At 40.9% G+C, this 21012-nt stretch overlaps 2 protein-coding genes across 2 annotated transcripts; both read right to left on the bottom strand.

The window, feature by feature from the left end:
• Positions 1-4083: 4083 nt before the first annotated feature.
• Positions 4084-6385, bottom strand: LOC308095306 (uncharacterized protein). Its single transcript, XM_080442308.1, has 2 exons — positions 6018-6385; positions 4084-4578 (listed from the first exon to the last, which is right to left on the bottom strand). The coding sequence occupies exons 1-2, from the start codon at positions 6376-6378 to the stop codon at positions 4253-4255; spliced, it is 687 nt and encodes a 228-aa protein (XP_080298434.1). The 5' UTR covers positions 6379-6385; the 3' UTR covers positions 4084-4252.
• On the bottom strand, positions 6378-20657 carry LOC308095513 (filamin-A-like; the record flags this gene model as incomplete). The annotated part of the gene is made up of 17 exons (XM_080442570.1): positions 6378-6401; positions 6520-6971; positions 7651-7674; positions 8298-8415; positions 8872-9041; positions 9523-9613; positions 10509-10666; positions 10763-10877; positions 11181-11318; positions 11552-11665; positions 12497-12693; positions 12943-13079; positions 13184-13310; positions 13544-13681; positions 17441-17824; positions 20361-20470; positions 20635-20657. 17 exons carry the CDS (start codon positions 20655-20657, stop codon positions 6378-6380), a joined length of 2520 nt encoding a protein of 839 aa, XP_080298696.1.
• Positions 20658-21012: the final 355 nt, after the last annotated feature.

Here is a 21012-nt window from a genome sequence, read left to right as displayed (position 1 = left end):
TTTAAGATGAGAACCCCATGCACACAAATCATGATCACAATCACAATCAATGTTCAAAGGTGAAGTTGAAACTGTACTTTGCATAATAAATAGAGCCTTCATTATAAATAATTTCTTTGTGGTAGATGGTACAGACAGACAAAGATTTCCAGCTGATAGATTGTGAAGGAAATCCACTTTAGGTGCATGACAACTCAACTACATAGTTTAATCATGTGGTTGACATCAATAAATCTGGCTTCTGTTTCAAATACATCTGCCTCTTTTTGTACTGGCTTAATGGGCTACTAATGATTCCACAAAGCTGCTTTGAAACACTGTCTGATCTGTGGCTTGGTTTCAAGCCACAATCTGGTATTAACATTTTAATATTAGTTTGATTACTGTTTCCGTATTATGCAGTGGTGTAAAGTAACAAAGTACATTTACTCAAGTACTGCACTTAAGTACAATGTTGAGGTATTTGTACTTTACTTGAGTATTTCCAATTTCCAATACTTTTACTTCTACTCCACTACATCTCAGAGGCAAATATTGTACTTTTATTTACAATTATTTGAAAACTTTAGTTACTAGACTTTGTAGATTTGGATTATTATTACAAAACATACAAACTACTTCAGCCAGCCCAGCCCTATATACATTTCGGCCATTTGAAAAAAATATATATGTGCCTATATTTTCATAAGATTTTCATACATTTGAAAACTTGAAATCGGACATCCTGCATAATGAGTACTTTTACTTTTGTACTTTAACGAGAAAGTAAATGTTATTATTGATTGCAAACTGTAGGATTTACTGTATGCACAGCAATACAGGTTTATACGACATCGAGGAGAATATAAATGTTTACTCTTGTCATTGAAGGATTTCACAATCAAATGAAAATACCAAGTAAGGATCTTTTTGTTGTCCACAAAGAACGATGATCGTTTCTGTTGTTGGATGGGAGAACAGTTCAGAACTCTGTCATTACAGATCTCAACATTGATTGCAGTACATTTACAGACCACAAGGGGAAGAAATAGCTCATGTAGGCCTGTAGAATATCCAATGTAGTCTTGGCTGTTATCTCTTTTTGTCAACATAACCTAAAAAAGCCCTAAACCAGAAAGTGCATTTTTCCTGTTTATAAATAATATTTGGTCTCATGTTCTTTTTCCATCTCAGACCCTGAACTTGCTCATTGTCTTCATCACTGAAATAATCAATCATCATCACTTCATAAAATAAGTTCTGTGCATAGACTAACTGTGGTCCCGCATTCCTGTTCAGTTTCCCATAGCTTGGTTTGAAACAAGTATGAACGTGTTAAATCGGCTGGGAAACTCAGGACTACATGCACAGAGCATGTTGTTGTCCATTGTAATGATGAATTGACCAAAGCAACATCATGGCTCTGTGATTGTTTTGACACTTTTTTCTATGATTGGAATGTTCCAACTTTCTCAGATCAGGTGTAATATATTTATGAAATAACTTATACAGCTCTTATACAGTTGTAAAAACATGATTGTAGAAAGTCATTTGCCACCCACTCTGTGACTTTGCTGCAGGGACACAGTCAGTTAGATGGTTCAAACACATTTATTGCAGAGAAGGAAATCATTATGTTACAAACCAAAGCTGATGGACATGATGTCATGACAGAGATTTCTCTTGTGTGTGTGTGTGTGTGTGTGTGTGTGTGTGTGTGTGTGTGTGTGTGTGTGTGTGTGTGTGTGTGTGTGTGTGGAGATGACTGATTTATCCTGTGTGCGTTCAGAAATTTGCTGATTTCAGAGTGCATGCTTTTGATGTCATCGAGTTTCAGTTATTTTTTTAACGGTTACAGGACAGACTCATTAAGTAACATTGATGTTGATCAATCTTTGAACATTTATTTAATTCATCCCATGTACAGATTATTATTTTGATAGTATATTGTTTAGACTGATGATAGGTTCTCCGTTTACCTGTGATCCTAGTTTACTGAGACACTACACTGTCTCTCTGCATTCTATGCAGGCTATGTGTTTACCTTGTTTGTTGTACAGTAGGTCTGTTCACTCCAATAGGAAGAATCCTGCCCTTTCTCATTAATTCCCTCACTAGGTATTATATAGTAGGTGGTAATTATGAACTCTGGAATTATGCATTCTCTGCATTAAATAAGACTACATCTATCAATGAACTAGCTTTTTATGCAGTTGGAATGCACTTTTAATACCTGGTTATGCTTGTTTGATGTCATTAAAAAAATTATGTATTTATTTGGGTTGACACAAATAATTTTTGCCCTATTTATTTATTATGAATGTCCGCTGTCTTTACGGAGAAACATAATTTATGTTATTTTTTTCTGATGCTGCTTGCAGAAGAAAGAAAGGGACAAAGCAATCTTGAATGTATCCACTCATCATTGTTAAAGCAGACAGTCTACAGCTCTAACACATTCATCACACTGTTACTGTTAAGTGATATCATATAAACTTTATTCACATAAATCCACAACATTACAAGATCATGGAAAGGCCTTTTTAATTGAAACACACATTTCAACAACAAGGCAATTATTTGTGCTTTACACAAAACATCAAGCAAAGATAACACATTATAACAGTACATTAGGATTTAGGACATCCTAAACAAAAGTAAAAATATAAAACAAAACCAATTCCAGTACAGAAAGGTTTTTAGCTGTGATTTAAAAGAACTAGGAGTGGCAGCAGAACCTGCAGTTTTCTGTCAGTTTGTTCCAGATATGTGGAGCATAAAAACTAAATGCTGCTTCAACATGTTTATTTTTTATTCTAGGGACAAAAATCAGATCTTTAGATGACCTGAGAGGTCTGGATGGTTCATGATATCACACAAGAAGATCACACTGTATTTTGGCCTCAAAGCTTTATAAACCAACAGTAATATTTAAACCATTTGATGCTTAATGTACAAATAAACACATTACGAATCCAACAACAGCATCAGATCACTGCATCGAATCATTTACTGTTTTAAAAGCTTACGAATAAAAGACTCTTGATGATCTGTGTTCCTGATTCTAAGAGTGTGGAGCAGTGGTTCTCAAAGTGGGGTCAGGGGGGTTTCAAATGGACCCTTATGGGAGTAACTCTGAGGACTCCCCTGAGCAAGCAGGCAGGCTCTATTGGCTCAGTGGTTAAAATAAAAACTAGAAAATGTGCTCCTCGGAGCACAAGTCTCCGCCAGCAGACGCGTGCTATTTTAATAGCACGTGTCGTCTTGGTAGAACGGGTCGTCTTGGTAGAATGCGCGTGGTTTTTGGTGTTCTGCAGGGGCGACTGAATATGTAGTGTCTGCATCTAAAAAATGTTCTTCTTGAAGCAATGTGTCATATGGGAGTCCTCGTAATTGACTGGTTTGTTCAAATGCTTGTCTGTCTTCTTCATCTTCATTGTCTTGAACAGTTTCAGCAGTTGATTGGTGTCTTTGATCTATGTCATTTTTTTCTAGTGCTACATAATGTATTTGATCAAGGTGGCCAATTGTTACAGTATTAAGACTTCGGCCTTGTTGTGGGATCAATTCAACTCTATAGTCCTCTTCTGTGTTACTGTTGTAGATGAGTATGCTTTCTTAGCTTTGGCCTTCTGCGCCTTTGCTTGACCAATGTTAGGTGTTCTCAGAGGGACACACACACGCACGGACGGGTGATTTGTACTGGAAGGTACTGTTCCAATCAAGACTGATTGATCCTGTCTTACCTCACTTCAAAAACATAAATGTTTTTTTGAAGTGACACACCTATTTATAGGATTTTATTTCGTCATGCGTCTCGCTAGCCAATCAAAAGCATTGGTGACAACATATTGTCACGTGTCACGTGAAGTTTGACCAATGTTAGCTTGGCTAGGGGGGAGGGGGACAAACAGCGGGACGAAGCAAAAATATACTCTCCGCCTCCGGCGGAGACAATAAAATTATAATCAGCACTTGTGCAGGAAACCCTGGTTCAAATCCCAGATAAGACATTAAGGTTACATACTGTAGCTTTTACAATATTTTCATGTTACATTTATCATTGCTTTACTTCACTTTGGATTTTTACTTCACATTTGTTTTCTTACAGGCTTATAACAGTGTTGTCTATCTATCTTCCATGGTCTATTGACCCTTCTCAGCTCTCTCCTCATTTCCCTGAAACTAGTTGCATAAGTGTGAAAGCTCTGGAAACATCATTGTTTCCACACGGTTAGCATGTCAGGCTAAGCCGTAGGGTTAGCATGTCAGGCTAAGCCGTAGGTGGTTGCTTCAGTTGCAGCAAATCACTAAGGTTACGATCCAGCTCATGAATCATGTCAATCAAGAATGAACTGGCCTTGTCTCCCTTTCTCCGCACCATGTCGATAACTTGCCGTGCTTTGTCTTGCCTGAGATGTTTGCCCATGGCTGTATCCATTTCTTCATCAGTGATGACCTCTGTATCCAGAAGTTCGTCCAGCAGTTCATGCAGGGTGGGCTCTGAGATTCTTTGAATGAACTCCCTCCTCACAGACTTCAGTGTTTTCTCTGCTCCTTGGACGATCTGGGACAGATGTTGCTGAGTTGCAGAAGCACCTTGAAGGGGGATTTGTTTTAACATTAGTGTTGTAATTATAAAATAACCAAGATAATATAATAAAGCACAATGACACTTTGGTAGAGGTTTGGATAGTCACATTATTGTCATAATAGAACTAGTCCAAGACATCTTACTCTGTTGCTCCGTTGATTAGAAATTGATCATATAAAAATAGTCTCCTCATTGACTAACATTGTACAGTGAAACAGCTCTGAAGGTCACTGTTTTAACACGTAAAGCAAGGCAAAAAAGGCAGATTCTGCCAATATATAATATCTTCGTTTTTTCTATGTCAACTTCCTGTTGATTTTATTATTCCATTTGAAGATCCAGATCCAGATCCATGTATACAGTCCGGGTCTTCCTTCCTAATATAAACAGTTAGATCAACATGAAGTAGATTTTTTTTCTAAAAAACATAAATATACATAAAACATACTGGGGTTTGTGATGTTTATAGACTTTGGCATAATCTGTTTTATTTGCCATCCTTTAAGTGTTAAAATAGTGACTTTGAGAGCCCTGTTTTATCGTAAAATGTAAGTCAACAAGGAGACTATTTCTGGATTATCAATTTATAATCAATGGAGCAACAAAGTAAGATATCTTGTCAATTGGACTAGTTCCATCATGACAAGGTAAATACACAACCCAAACCGCTACCAAAGGCTGTATGGTTTCGGCCAAGTAGTCTTCATCACAGCTCTGATGAAGGAGGCTACTAGGCAGATACATTAGCTTGTTTGTTGTGAAGGTGTCACCTTTCAAATAATTAAGTACAGCAGCCTCACACTGTTTGTGTGAACATTCACACCCAATGACCTTCATGGTGCGGTAATCTTCATGTGTTCATATAAACGCTACAGTCTTAGGCTATTTTTACATGGCAACGCTCGGCAAAGTGAAAAATATTGCCTTGGTGGCAGCATGACACTGCCACGCAACACCAAAGATAGACCATGTGCCTGCGTACAAACACTCCAAAACAGATAAAGAAATGGAGTTGTTATGGATACTTCATAAATAGTCCTCGGTTTCCAGAGGATTGAATAGCCTGTTAATGGAAGTGAGTAATAGCGTATGCTACTGTAAGTGGGCCGTGTCTTCACACGTTTAACATTTTCCCTTGTTTTTATGGAGACGCTACAGGCAGAGCGGTTTGAAAGATTTCCACTCTGGGTGGTGGTTTCACTTTTCTGTGTTTTCAACCACCCCCCAAAATAACTGTGTAAACGCAAGGTACATCTGGTCAAATGTTTTGAAGTTGTTTGTAAGGAGCGTTGTTGTGTAGTAGAATTCTTGTCAATAGAAGTACAAGCTTTTGGTGTTTAACATAATTTAAAGTAATGACATGAAACCGAATGCATCATCAGAATTAATAGAAGTAGCACCATTCGCGATCACATGTTTGAAAGAGTAACATGGTTTCACTCACATTTCTCGTCTGCCTCCATCTGTCTCTGTCTCTGTATCTTCTCCACTTCACTCTTCATTTCTTCAATTTGAACTGTGAGCTTCTCTGTGTGGTCCCTCTGGTCCTGTTGTTCCTGGATCAGTTTCTGTTCCCGGCTCTTGCCGTCCTTCATCACCTTGATGGTGTCTTCTTTTTCTTTAATTTGAACTGAGAGCTTCTCTGCTTGGTCCCTCTGTTCCTGGGTCAGTTTTTGTAGCTCTCTCTTGCTGTTCTCCATCTCTTTAATGGTGTCTTCTTTTTCTTTCATTTGAACTGTGAGCTTCTCTGCTTGGTCCCTCTGTTCCTGGGTCAATTTTTGTTGCTTTCTCTTGCTGTCCTCCATCACTTTGATGGTGGCTTCTCTTTCTTTCATTTGAACTGAGAACTTCTCTGCTTGGTCCCTCTGTTCCTGGGTCAGTTTTTGTAGCTCTCTCTTGCTGTCCTCCATATCTTTGATGGTGTCTTCTCTTTCTTTCATTTGAACTGTGAGGTTCTCTGCTTGGTCCCTCTGTTCCTGGGTCAATTTTTGTTGCTCTCTCTTGCTGTCCTCCATCTCTTTGATGGTGGCTTCTCTTTCTTTCATTTGAACTGTGAGCTTCTGCACTTGGTTCCTCATGCTCTCCTGTTCCTGGATCCGTTTCTGTTCCTGGCTCTTACTGACCTCCATCTTTTTTATGGTGTTTTCTCTTTCTTTCATTTGAACTGTGAGCTTCTCTGCATGGTTCCTCTGTTCCTGGGTCACTTTTTGTTGCTCTCTCTTGCTATCCTCCAAGGCTGTGATGGTGTTCTGCAGTTCTCTCTCTCTCTCCTTCAGTAAAGCTGTGAATTTCTCTACTTGGTCGCTCTGGTCCTGCTGGTACTGGGTCAGTTTCTGGTCTTGACCCTTGCTCTCTTTGATGGTGTTTGTTTGTGTCACACCCAGGAACAGTAATGTCTCTTTTATAGAACAAATAAATATAACATGTGTTAGTTTAGATGAACCACAGTCATTTTAATATCCTCAATTAATCATATATTTTCTAATATCTTGGTTCACGGCACTATAAGCAGTGGTGTGTAAATAAATGTGTTGTGTTTGTTTACACATTTTCTATTAATATGCTGGATTCATGTTAACCCTTGCATTGTGTTAGAAACCTGCATACATTTTGGTGTTAGCGTGTCAAATTTCACCCGTGATTTAACTCTATATATATAAATACAAAAAGAAAAAAACTTTTTTTTCACCTCATAGCTGCATTCATATCCATGTAAACACTTTTTAAAATATTATTTTGGTTTAGGGTTTCATCTTTCAATATATCTTGTTTTCAATTACAAAAATGTTAAAATTCACTCATTACATTTCCTATAATGAAGACAATGGATAATGATGTTATCTAGCTATAATAGTAACGCTATATTTTAGTAAACTTGACCTTTCACTCTGTACTTAGTGCTCTTTTTCCCCTCTAAACCAAAACTCTTTACCGGAAATAGCCGATCTGCAAGCTCAAAACGTGCTGCAGTTTTGAGCTTGTAGATCGGCTGTTTCCAGTAAAGAGTTTAAAGAGAACTTGGATTCACAGAGCAATGATCCTTACAGTAAAGTCAACCAACTTTAAACAACACTCACCTTGGACGGATGCTTTGGATTTTGCTGTAAGAAATAAAAACACATTAAAACTAGAAAAAGTGCTCCTCGGAGCACAGGTCTCCGCCAGGTCAGGTACGTTATTCTGGCCTCCTGGTGGCGCTATAATAGGCCAATGTGAAAAGGGTGCCAACCATGCCATTTATTCTTGCATTGACACTGCATTCATGATTTGAGGCATTTTGTTCCAAAAATTTGTTTTTCTAAATTAGACCTGCTGGTGGCGCTATAACAGGCCAATGTGAGAAGGGTGGCATTTCTTCCTCGGCCTAGTGGGAATGTGCGTTTGAAATTTCACGGAAATCGCAAGCTGTGTATACTTTGAGGCTTTTTGTTCAAAACGGACCAATCCTGCAAACTTTGGAAGCCAACCTTAGGCAATGAGGATGGAATATGGGAAATCGGACAGATCCGTGTTGATCACATGACTATAGTGATACTGTGAACCGATTTGCATGACGTTTGGATAAAATTTGTAGGAGTAATATTGCACAAATCGGCCTCCTGGTGGCGCTATAACAGGCCCATGTGAAATTTGGGGCAGAGGTTCTGAATTGGCATCCAGGGAGTGTGTGTGCACAGTGGTCAAGTCTATAAAACAGACACAGGTGAAAGGGCAATGGACGTACTGTCTCCCAGGCCAGAGACGCTTATCTTGTTGAGGTCTAGTGAGGGTGCCACAGCCACGTTGAAGGGGCTCTTGGGAATGTTGTCTCCACCGTAGGTCATAGCCAGTCCCAGAGGACCCTAGGGCGGGAATGAGGAAAAGTTACAGCTCTGTCTTAGGAGACATTATGCATGAAGAGGTTGATGGAAAGAGCATTATTGCACGCTTGTTAATGTGTGTGGTGGGTGACATAGACCAGTGGTTCTCAAGGTGGAGAGCGGGGACCCTCAGGGGTCTTTGAGGGTGTTCCAGGGGGCCCCCATGAAATGATCGATAGTTAGGAAATGGAACCTTGTGTTGTGGGTCAGTGACTCTGAGAGTGTACAAATGGAACCAAATGGACCTTTACAGGCCCAGTTGGTACCATTTGTACACTCCCGAGAGTAAAATTAACACTGATGACTTTATAGTGTAGATTGGGGTTCCAAAGATAAAACAAATTTATCAAATGGGGGTCCATGGCCTAACTGGGGGTCCTTGAAATAAAAAAAGGTTGATAATCACTGTACTGTATGTGTAGGGTGTACCCATCTCACCTGTTGAACAGGCGTGTATTTGACAGTGTGTGTGTTGTCATGGTTGTTGATTATGTCAAAGTCCTTGATGGCCTCTGCCTTGATCGGCCCGCTGAAGTAGCAGTCCAACTTGGCCTTGCCAGCTCCCTTTGTGTTGACGGTGAAATGAGTGGGCTTGTTGAGCTCAACACCTGGCAGAGATACAAATAGAGAGTGACAGGGGCTGGAGGGTTAAACACAAGATTAAAATAGTGAATTTCTTGCAGTATTAATTTCTCATACACAGCAATATCCTAAAGTGTTCATTTAACTCTGGTGAGAGTGCCATATGAAAGCGCCGCTCACACCAAGCAGCACTATATAACGATAACTATATCGTGGTGTGGAGTTTGCCATCGACTTGAGATTGAACGGTTTTTTTAAAAGATATATTTTTGGCTTTTTCTACCTTTATTGATAGGATATAGTAGATAGACAGGAAATAGGGAGAGAGAGCTGGGGAATGACACGCAGCAATGGTCATCGGGATTCAAACCCACGACACGTGTGCCCGGACCACAAGGCCAGTCCGGGCCAAGATTTAATGATTTGTAAAACTATATCTTTATAGTTATCGTTCTAGTTACAGTACTTGGTGTAAACGGCTCTCCACTGAATGTGTGTTCATCTCACCATTGCGGCTGAGTCCTGGTCCTTCTGCCTTCACTTTGCTGGCATCATGTGAGGGATCCACCTTAATCCTGATCGGAGTCATTGGAATGGCCTGGGTACAAGAAGCAAATATTTTCAACAAATGCAAGCATTTTCAGCTAAGTAAACACACACATAGTAGACACATTATACATAAGAGCACACTAAGGGGCTGAGGCTGTCAGGACCTTTATGCCATGAATTTCTAGGGTAAAGCCAGGAGCACTCCTCTTCCCAGTGCACCATGGCACTTTATATACTGTGCGAGTAACTCAAATGAAATGCGCGTCGTACACATTGGGTTTTTAAATATTTGTGTTTTACATAGTCTTTTTTATGTTGCACTCCAACAACAAGTGACTGAGAGGGAAGGGCATTTCATATTCTTTATGTATGCAAGTACATAAGGAAATTGACAAATAAAGTGATTCTGATTCACACCTCTCGTTCAGCACTCTCGAAAATACATTAGTTAAACTTTTGAGATAAGTGCTGCTCATCAACGTCACTTTCCTTCGCAGAGGGTTGGAAAGACACGCTCACACTGAACAAAGGCATCTCCCCTCAGTGTTAAAGGGGAATTTTGGACCACGGTTTTCTTACCTTTTCTATGATGTTATGATATCTTAGGATGAATGGTACAGTAGAAAAAAAACATAACTCCATCCCGGGTCCGCCACAGCTTAAAACGTGCGCCAATAGGCCTTAGCGTTAGATCGCGGTGAGGTCTGACGTTCATAGTGAGAACACTATGCAAAAAAAAAGAACTGAAGTCTCGCTAGACGAGATTTAAATCTCACTTCCAGTTTATTTATTTTTGTCTAGGTTCCCTTTAAGTGCAGGGCATGATATCCAAAGCACTACACGACTCAAAACATACTTTATGTGGACACGGCCCCTAAAATTCAGCATTGATAACACAAACACAATTATGTATGATCAAAGACACTTAAAAAACACATACGTACCTTTTCAGCAAACAGGACCATAATAGTGTAGATGCCCGCGCCAGTGGGAGTGTATTTGACGGTGAAGGTGTCATTGTCGTTTCTGATGATGTCAAACTCGATGTCCTCTTCTGGGCCCCACCACGTATGTATTACACATATTCCTACGCTGATGTCACCTAAAAAGCACGGTTAGAAGTTAGAGAGAATCGTTACGTGATTTTGTTTATAGTTTGCAGCATTGCTTTATACAGAGAATATAGAAATAATTATACCTTGACCAGCCTCAGCACAGTCGACGGTGAAGTATGTTGGCGCGAAGGCCTTCAGGCCCGTCTTGGCCACCCCTGGTCCTGACACCTTCACCTTGTTGGGATAACAGCCTGTCATCTGTTTACAAAACAATATACAGGGTCAGTACTTGGCATGATGGAAACCGCTACAGGACAATATCAACACCATCCATTGTCTAAATAAATGTTATTTAGAGAGCACCTCTCATCTATAGAACAGTAACAAAATGCTTCACAAAAAAAAAAAGAAAAAAAGGAAAGCAAATTAGTTAACAAACACGTGATTACAAAAAACATCACCAACTCACACCAACTCTCTGTGTGTGTGTGTGTGTGTGTGTGTGTGTGTGTGTGTGTGTGTGTGTGTGTGTGTGTGTGTGTGTGTGTGTGTGTGTCTCACCCTGAAAGGGCTGTCAGGGATGTTAACTCCTCCCCAGGAGACCATAACAGTAGTGCACTTGCGTGGGGTGTAGGTACAAGTGTATGTCCCATTGCCATTATCCTTCACCTGGACCTCGACTGGAGTTCCCTCTCTATCCTGTGGTACACAGCAGGGGTTGGGGGAGTTATAATAAGTAAAGTAACAACAGAAGCTGTTGGTGGAAAAATGTAAAGATGAGAACATGTAAAAGAATTCCTTGGGGATAATTGTTTAACAGTGCAAAAGGACCCTACCAATTTTTACGCCACCCTTACGGGTCCATTTGGTTAAAAAATAGACTCTCACAATTAAATTAATGGAGAATGTATACAGTGCATACACACACTCACCTGAGCCAAAATCTTTAGAGGGGCTTTGCCTCCCTGCTTGGCATCAACAGTGAACTCTGTTGGGTTTCCAACTGCTAGACCACTACTCTGCAGGCCTGGGCCGAAGGCCTTCACCTGGAATCAACACAATAATATACAGCTCATCAGAAACACAACAGCATTATTGCACTGCACATTGTCGCTGTCTGGTGGAAACCAAAAACTGTCCAAAACTGTTTTTCAGAAAGTGGAAAAAATAACCTGTGTTCCAATGGATCCAATGTAGTTATTATTTAGTCACAAGCTCTTATTGATTGATTGAATATTTTATTAGGCAAAAAAAGTTAAACAGCACAGTTACATTTAAAATACTTTGTCTAAAAGGTCCGTTCATAAAAGTCCTTGCGGTCTTGTTTCCAATGAGGTCCTTGATATTTAATTCATAGACATATATAGTGGCACCACAGTTCAAATATTACAACAAAAAAAAAAAACAGGTAAAAGATAACATTATGTATATCAAAAAAATAAAAAAGGGGGAAAAAATAGAATAAAAGACTGTACAAAAACAGGGGGGGGGGTCGTCTGTCTAACGGGAGAATAGTACTACCTCCTTTCTTGGTCTCCTGAAAGGTGAATTTTCAGGGCTGTTTTAAAAGAGCCCAGCGAACTGCACTTTTTGAGGGATGGGGTTAGACTATTCCAAACCTTGGTGGCAGTGCTGTAGAAGGTTCAATATTTATAAAACCCACAGATAGACTTAACCACTTTCAACTTCACTTAAAAAATAATTAAAACATAGTAAAATAAAACTCACGGGTCGCGTCACAATATATGGAGATAGGAGGTTTCCGCCCAAAGCGACGATAAGCCAACGATAAGCCAACCAATAATTACTGATGCATTTTTCTTGAGAGAGAGCATGTATCCATTTAAGTACCATTGTGCCATCAAACGTGAGCATACCTTGTCAGGGTAGAAGTCTTTGCCTGGTGGGTTCACTATCTCAGCCATGAAGGGAGAATGCTGGATGTCTTCATTGTTATTGCGCACATGCACAGCATACTCCCCAGCCTCAGTGGGCCAGTAGCGCACGTCGCAGGAGCCGTCACCCTTGTCGTCGCACTCGATTTTGGCCTGAGATGGACCCACCACAGAAAAACCTGGAGTGAGAGGCAAAATAAGCAGCTTGGTCAAGAAGAGAAGTGGAATGCTGCCTTGTCCATCTGTAATTAACAGGTCTATAAATGAATGCATAGTTAACAAGCGTATCTATAATTAAAGCTGCAATACTTTTTTTTTGTCTGAATAAAACCAATATGTATTGTAGAGTTTAGAATATATTGATACAATGGCCCGTAATACACACCGTAATGGCATGTAATACACCATGTAATAGTTTGCTCACTTACCCAGCGTGCCTACATCGTCTCCGACAGCCTCCACAACAAAGTCAGCCGATTTTCCAACCACGCCTCCTTCTAGGCCAGGCCCCCAGGCCTGCACCTTCTGCTGTCCGGCCTCGGAACCAATCTTTACCTCAAACGGACTGTACAGAGTAGACACAACATATTATGATTGTGTGTGGCTTCACAGATACTTATATTCCCAACCAAAATCTGCATGTGTCCGTCGTGCGTGTTATTCATGTACCTGCAGGTGATGTGCTGTCCTCCCCAGGTGATGGTAATGCTGTATGTTCCAGTGGTGGTGGGGTAATAATCAAAACTATACACTCCATCGCCGAGATCTTTCCTCTTGCATGGCTCTTCAAGACCCTCTGCACACACATGAAGCACACACAAGTACGATCCACTATGACTAAGAACTCAGACAATGTTCATCACTACGATTTGGGATCATTCATTTTAAGGAGGTAAGCTAGGAAAGAACGTCTTGGACATAAATACATTGTTAATTGGGTAACAACTTAAGGCTCAAATCTAAGAGTCAGGTTAAACCAACTGCTATTTTGAACTCCGAGGTGATGGTGGGAATTGTAGTGTGACTCACTGGGGCCCTTGATGGTAACTTTGAGCTCTCCTGTCCCAGCTCCTTTGGTGTAGACCTTGAAGTCTGCAGTCTCCTTTACCCTCAGGCCCTTAGGCTGCAGGCCACGACCCTTTGCCTTACACAGGCTGGGATTACATGCTGTAGAGGTTAAAGAGAGAAGGAAAATGGAGAGATGGAGAGAACATTAAAGTGGAGAACCAGGAAGATTGAGTGAAAGAGAAACCAATAGGAATTGAGAGCGAGATGGTTCTGAATATTTTCCAAGGTCATGATGACCATATGTGATAGCTTAGGTTTCAACAGAGAGATATGTGATGTGGGGGCCGAAAAAAAATCCAACTAAGCTACACATTCATCACAGTGAAGGGTCGCTGGAGAGTCCATGCTTTCCAGTTATCTTTTTGAATCTCCCCTCTTCCCCCACCCATCTCTTATCCTCCCCTCTATCTGAATCCCGAGTATGGACTCAAACACGACAGTGGAGGAAGTGAGTACTTCTCCCCACAGGATACAGGGTGGCCCTCACAGTGCTTGATTAGAAGTGTATAAAACAGGACCAGCTGAGTCATAGTCAGATGGCCCCTGTGGGCAGCTCAGGAAACCCCACCGGAACAGGAGGGTTACAAGCTGAATGAGGACGAAGGCTACTTGTATATCGCACTGGGACAAAGCTAGTACTATCACGAAACATTTGCATGGGATAGATAGACAAACCACATGTAATGCCTAAAATCCCTTGGTCACCTTGGTACATCATTTTTAGAATCTGGTGTCCAAGACAAAGATATAGTTTTGAGGCCATTCTTTCTTTGAAGGGCCAAGCTACTTCAACGCTTGTGTATTTTGGCTGTTTACACTGCATAGCTGTGTCATAATCTATGTTCATAAATCTACAGTTTCGATGCAGTAACTTAGTAACTCATGCATTACTTAGTCAAACAATGATACTGTGGCTCTTACTAATGTCTTTAAAAAAAATCCTGGAAACTTAATTTAGGATTTATCTGCAACACATTATAACAATCGTTTCCACATGGATATGCTAAATGTTTGACTCAGTCCTGGTTCAGAATTTTAGATGCATATCACACAAATTAGTCTCAAGAAAAGACATGGAATTCAGCACAAACACACACTTAATATAGGAGACGGTGCTCTTACACCAACACAGATATACGTGTACATATACAAGCACTCAGTCACCAACCAAAACCACCTTGGTATCCTCCAACAAACACACACACATACAGAGTGGGTACCCAAGAGAGATCCCAGGAAACAGGAAATGACAGCAGAAGGAAGAAGCTGCTCCACAGAGAGGATAGATACCACCAGGCCTCTATAGTACCAAACAGAAGTAGGGGGGGGGTGGGGGGGGGGCAGAGGGATGAGGAACGAGAGACAAGACAGAAAGTGAGAGAACACGACATCCAGTACCATAGCAACAACCCACATGAAAGAAATGACACAAAGTACAAGACAGAGAGAGCAGCAGAGAAAAGGAAGCAAAACATTTCCAAACAAGTCTCCGCCAGGTCAGGTAGGTTATTATGGCCTCCTGGTGGCGCTATAATAGGCCAATGTGAAAAGGGTGCCATTTATTCCTAGGCTGTGCACGGCAATCTGACACTGTATGCATGATTTGAGGCATTTTGTTCTAAAAATGTGTTTTGATAATTTTGCCTGCTGGTGGCGCTATAACATGCCAATGTTAAAAGGTTCCTCAACGTAGTGCAAATGTGCATTCAAAGTTTCACCACAATCGGACGCTGCGTTCATTATTTGCGGCATTTTGTTCAAAACGGGCCACTCCTGCAAACATTACATGTCAATGTTAGCCAATCAGGATGGAATATGAAAAATCAAACAGATCCGTCTTGATCACATGACTATAGAGATCATGTGTACCTATTTGCGTGAAATTTGGATCAAATCTGAAGGCTTAATATCAAAAAATGTGTTTTACATAAGTCTGCCTCCTGGTGGCGCTATAAAAGGCAAATGTGAAAAATGCAGGGCAAAGGTTTTTCCTTGGCCTCTAGAGAGTGTGCATACAAAGTTTTACACAGATCGGTGCAGTTATAGGTAAAAACACGAATCGGCCTGTTACAGCGCCACCATGAGGCTGATTTGAACATTTTCAAATGGCATTTCTTCCTCGGCCTAATGGGAATGTGTGAGCAAAATTTCACGGAAATTGCATGCTGTGTTCATGATTTGAGGCATTTTGTTCGAAACGGAGTACTCCTGCAAACTTTGAAAGCCAATTTTTGCCAATCAGGATGGAATATGAAAAATCTGAAATTAGCCGTTTCTTTTAATGACTATAGAGATACTGTGTACCGATTTGGGGGATTTTTGGCCAAAATCTGTAGGAGTACTGTCCAAAAATGTGTTTTGCAAAAAGCGGCCTCCTGGTGGCGCTATAACAGGCCCATGTGAAAAATTTGGGGCAGAGGTTCTGCTCTGGCATCCAGGGAGTGTGTGTGCACAGTTTCTCTGCGATCAAGCCAACGGTGCCGGAGATTAGCTGTACACAAAATGACAGAATGACGGACACACGGACACACACACGGACGGACGGACGGACAGGGGCGAAAACATACTCTCGCCATGCCTTTCGGCCTGGCGGAGACAATAATCATAAATGATCTCAAATTAATTTAGAATGGTAAATATTCGGTAAATCATTGACTGGTTAACCTGAATGTGAGGCCATCTCTGCAGGTTTACTGTTCATCTTTTCTTCCTAAAAGAAAGAAGGTAAAAAGAAATGGAAAAGGCTGTAAACAACCATCCAAAACACATTTTTCTTGGTTCTGGTGACTGATATTGTCCTTCTAATGCGTGAGGGGGCCATGTTTTTTATTTCTTTTTATTATAAAAATATTTAAAAAAATTTAATATCCCTTTAACAATAAAGAACACTGGTGTAGAATCATGAATATATTGTGAATTATGTTGCAAAATTCAGCACATCACTTCATCAGAGTTCTTATCAGTTTACTCTTGAAAGGTTTCTAGTTGGTTGGAGTGAAATGTTTTCAGGACAGTAATCTTTGTATAGTCGGTGCTACCGAGTGTGATGTGATTTAATGACATGTGAAATGTATTGTATTTAATCTCATGTATTGTATTTATTCTCATGTATTGTATTTATTCTCATGTATTGGTAGACAGCAGAACCTGTCCAGACATTAGGTTTATTAAGGTTATTGACCTGAGGATATGGATGACACATCATAACCATTGATGACTGTCCTGCAGGTAACTTTAATACAGACAGACCTTTAATACAAACACACACACACACACACACACACACACACACACACACACACACACACACACACACACACACACACACACACACACACACACACACACACACACACACACACACACACACACACACACACACACACACACACACACACACATGTAATGAACTCAAGAAATAATATAATAAGTCATAATAAATGATAAAGAAGAACCTTGAACCTTGGTAACATAAGAAGTCTAGATCGTCTTTTGGCCATCTGTGACTTGTCTCGTTAGTAGTGATAATGGAGACCTGTGTTACGTGTCATTCAGCCTCTATGGCCTCAGCATTGCTGTGTCTATGTAAAAGTAAAAGCTGGCTAGTCTAATAACAGATTGGCCTCCATGTGGTCTACAGATATTACGTTATGTGTGCAGTAAATGAAGCCTCATAAATCACAATACAGCATTTTTTTAAATGCACGTGCCACACAGGGGGCTGAGTTGTGATTGGTCTTTTGAAGGAACAAACATATACGTACTGTTCAGACAAATACTGTTATGGCCACAATGTATAACGGAGAGAGGCCATATGTAATGGTGACACTGTTACACACTCTGGTCCACTCACCTCACCCTCGCTCCAGTTGACTCTCTTCAGCTGCACTGTGGCTTGTACTCCTTCTTTAGCCTCGACCCGGCCTGCCTGGCCGGGTAGAGGCGGAGGGGGAGGAGCAGGTGGAGGGGGTGGAACGCCACCAGCATGCCCAGGTACGCGTGGTGGGGGAGGGGGGATCCTCACTTGGCCTGGTAAGGGTGGTGGTGGGGCAGGGGGGATCCTCACTTGGCCTGGTAAGGGTGGGGGTGGGGGAGGGGGGATCCTCACTTGGCCTGGTAAGGGTGGGGGTGGGGGAGGGGGGATCCTCACTTGGCCTGGTAAGGGTGGGGGTGGGGGTGGGGGAGGGGGGATCCTCACTTGGCCTGGTAAGCGTGGCGGGGGATCTGGGATCCTCACTTGGCCTGGTAAGGGTGGTGGGGATGGTGGTCAACTTTGGTCTTGGCCTCTTTAAACCCCAGATCTTTAATCAGCTTCTCAATCTGGAGAGAAGACCACAGAGGGAGAGTAAACGGGAAAAGAGAGATGATTGAGCATGGCAAATTGGCAGAGAGAAATGAGAGTTACATCGTCAGCAGAAGAATATCTAGCCCACACAGGATTTTAAAGGGGGGGGGGGAGTTTGGAGAGATGAGACCAATGTCTAAATTGGAAGCAAGGGGCTGACTTTCTATATTTATATCAGTGAGGTGACAGAAAATCCATGTTCCCTATGTTTTTAGAGTTAGCTGAGTGACCAATGGACCCTTTTCAGAGTAGAACTTTTGACAGGTAAACACAGTTGAAAGTATTACTGTTACTTGTAATTGTGTTTCACTGAGGAATTCTTCTGTGTCAACATGAAGTTAAGGTACAGGAGCACACCTATGATATACACAAATCCACAGAGCGCTGCCCTGTAGGTGGCGCTGCCATTGCTGCGGTGTCAGACTCAATCAGCTGCTGCTGCGGTTCTGTTCGTCTGTTGACGTTACTCTTTACCTGCTTGGCTGTTGGAGCAGCCATAAACTACACAGGTTCGTCCAGATTTTCTGTACATCTTTGTAAAGTTAGTGTTAGTAAAAGTTTGTAAAAAGCAGTTAAAAGAGTAAAGTGAGCAGTCAGTGACTGACACCGCGCAGCAGCAACTGACCGAGCACTGGCGGTGCCACCTACAGGGCAGCGCTCCGTGGATTTGTGTATACAAACACCTAAATGTAACACACCCAAAATGAATGTTATTTATTTACCTTTAGCTATGTTTATCAGTCAAAATGGCCGATGTGACATGGGTCTATACCAGCGGTGTCAAACTGGTGATCCGCGGGCTATTTGCGGCTCGTGGGTGTGGTCCAATGCGGCCCCATAGCATTGTGAAAATTGTGAGCTTGTATGTGTAAAATAGGGCTAAAGTGGTTAATGTATGTTTAATAATATAATAATTTATATCTGCAATGTAACTAGTAACTAAAGTGGTCAAATAATTGTAGTGGAGTAAAAGAACAACATTTGCCTCTGAGATGTAGTGGAGTAGAAGTAAAAGCACTGGAAATTGGAAATACTCTAATATTGTAAAAATACCTCAAATCTTTACTTAAGTACAGTACTTGAGTAATGTAATTAGTTACTTTTCACCACTTTTGTTCTTTAAATGTAATTATGTTGCTTGAAAAAGTCTAGCACTGTTGTGAAAACGTGGCTTAAGACATTAAGCCACGGTTACCATTACCACATATAATATATATATATATATATATATATATATATATATATATATATATATATATATATATATATATAATATACTGCTTTAAGTTTGTGCACGCACAGGTACACAAGTGCATCTGCTCTGCTGGTGGTTGTATGCATCTGTGCACTTATCAAACACTGTGGACAACCTGAATCTGAATCTGTGTGTGTGTGTGTGTGTGTGTGTGTGTGTGTGTGTGTGCGTGCGTGCGTGTGCGTGCGTGTGCGTGTGCGTATGCGTATGTGTGTGTGTGTTTAATGATCATTAGTATCATTAGCCTCCCTCAATCACAGTCAGCTAACATGCAATACATTCACTCACATATTAACATGCATCTCTAATTAGAACAGGCATGCATCCCACTTGCTCAAGAACACTTTGACCAGTCATATTTGACACACTGCTGGCATGGGGACTCCTGCTCCCCAGGTGGGCTCTCTAACCATTCAACCCCCAAAAGTAGTTAAAAATCACTCAACTCCCCAAATTCACTCACAGTTTTCAGCGATACACGACCCAGGTTGAATATCATTATAAACACTGCAACCCTGTCCACTGCTAGCTATATTTGGCACACCATCAAATTCTTTACAATTCTCGAATCGAAAGTTAGATATTATTGCTTTTGCAACTCTCTTGGCAAGAAGAAGAATATTACTAGCTTGGAAATCCCCAAAACCACCCTCTCACTCAATTTGGCTAAACGATATGATGTACTTTTTAAGCCTAGAAAAAAATAAATTTTCTCTTAGAGGAACCACTGAAGGCTTCTATGAATCATGGAGACCTTTCATTGAATACTTTAATAAACAGACCGCTCCAGACTAGAACGCTCTGGGGCCAGCGAGTGTAACGGACAGTGGATTTCAGTGTCTCTTCTTTGGATGTACATGACACAATGACAATGGCTGCGACCCATGATGTGACCCATGACCCTGCTTGTACTTTTTTTTTTTTTTTTTTTTTGTACTTAATCTCAGTTACGTCGTTGTTTTGTCTTTTCTGTTTATTTGTTGTTTTTTTTGTTTGGGGGGGATTGCATGTCGTGTTTTTGTTTGTCCTGTGATGTATAGAAAAAAAGAAAAAAATGGGGGTGACGTTATATGCAATGACTGTCTATGCATTGACTTGTGACATACTATTGAATTATCCCCAATAAAAAAGTATTTGAAGAAAAAAAAATCATTATAAATCCAGTTCTAAGGCCTTACCTGTGTTGTGTTGCTGTGCTCTAAGAAGACGTCTGAAGTGCCTCAGAGTAGGAATGCAACTTACCAGTTTGAACCGGTCCTCATGGCTCTCACAGTGCTTGACACACAACCTGTCCATAAAAGGAAACACATTGTCAGTTGAAGATGCTAGAGATTGACCAACATACTGTATGGCCTCCATGCAGACATTATGTTGGTGTTAAAGGTTGTGTAGAATGTGTTCAGTGTGTCCTTACTTCACCTTCATACAACATGTGGTTCCTATAATCCCTACCTGTTCACTGGGACCTTTGTCATTATGTTATGTTAGGCTGCATAAGGCTGACCTTATAGTACACAGTGATGTAAGCAACACAGCTGCATAAGGAGTAAGGACCATATAGTACACAGTGATGTAAGCCACTGGTTCTCAACCTTTTCAGGCTGTGACCCCCCAAAACATATTTGAACTGGGGACCCCCCATTTAGTTCGACTCCGTTTCACAGATAAATATTGTGAAAATAGCCGATATACAAGCTCACAACGCCTCGCAACGGGAGGCGTTGTGAGCTTGTATATCAGCTATTTTCACAATGTTTGCCTCTTTCTTATATTATTTGGCAATTTGGCCAATGTTTTATACTATAGTTTGTTGATTATTTTTGTCACTTC

Source organism: Gymnoscopelus braueri, assembly GCF_963280865.1.
Source record: "Gymnoscopelus braueri genome assembly, chromosome: 11".
NCBI classification, from domain to species: Eukaryota; Metazoa; Chordata; class Actinopteri; order Myctophiformes; family Myctophidae; genus Gymnoscopelus; species Gymnoscopelus braueri.
This window is presented reverse-complemented; position numbering and strand designations above follow the sequence as displayed.

Bases quoted from the DNA above. Each gene is read 5' to 3' on its own strand.
- LOC308095306 (XM_080442308.1), bottom strand. From the start codon at position 6,378: ATGGAGGACAGCAAGAGAAAGCAACAAAAATTGACCCAGGAACAGAGG. The intron at 4,579-6,017 runs GTGAGTGAAACC...TCCCCCTTCAAG, and splicing joins GATGGAGGCAGACGAGAAAT to GTGCTTCTGCAACTCAGCAA.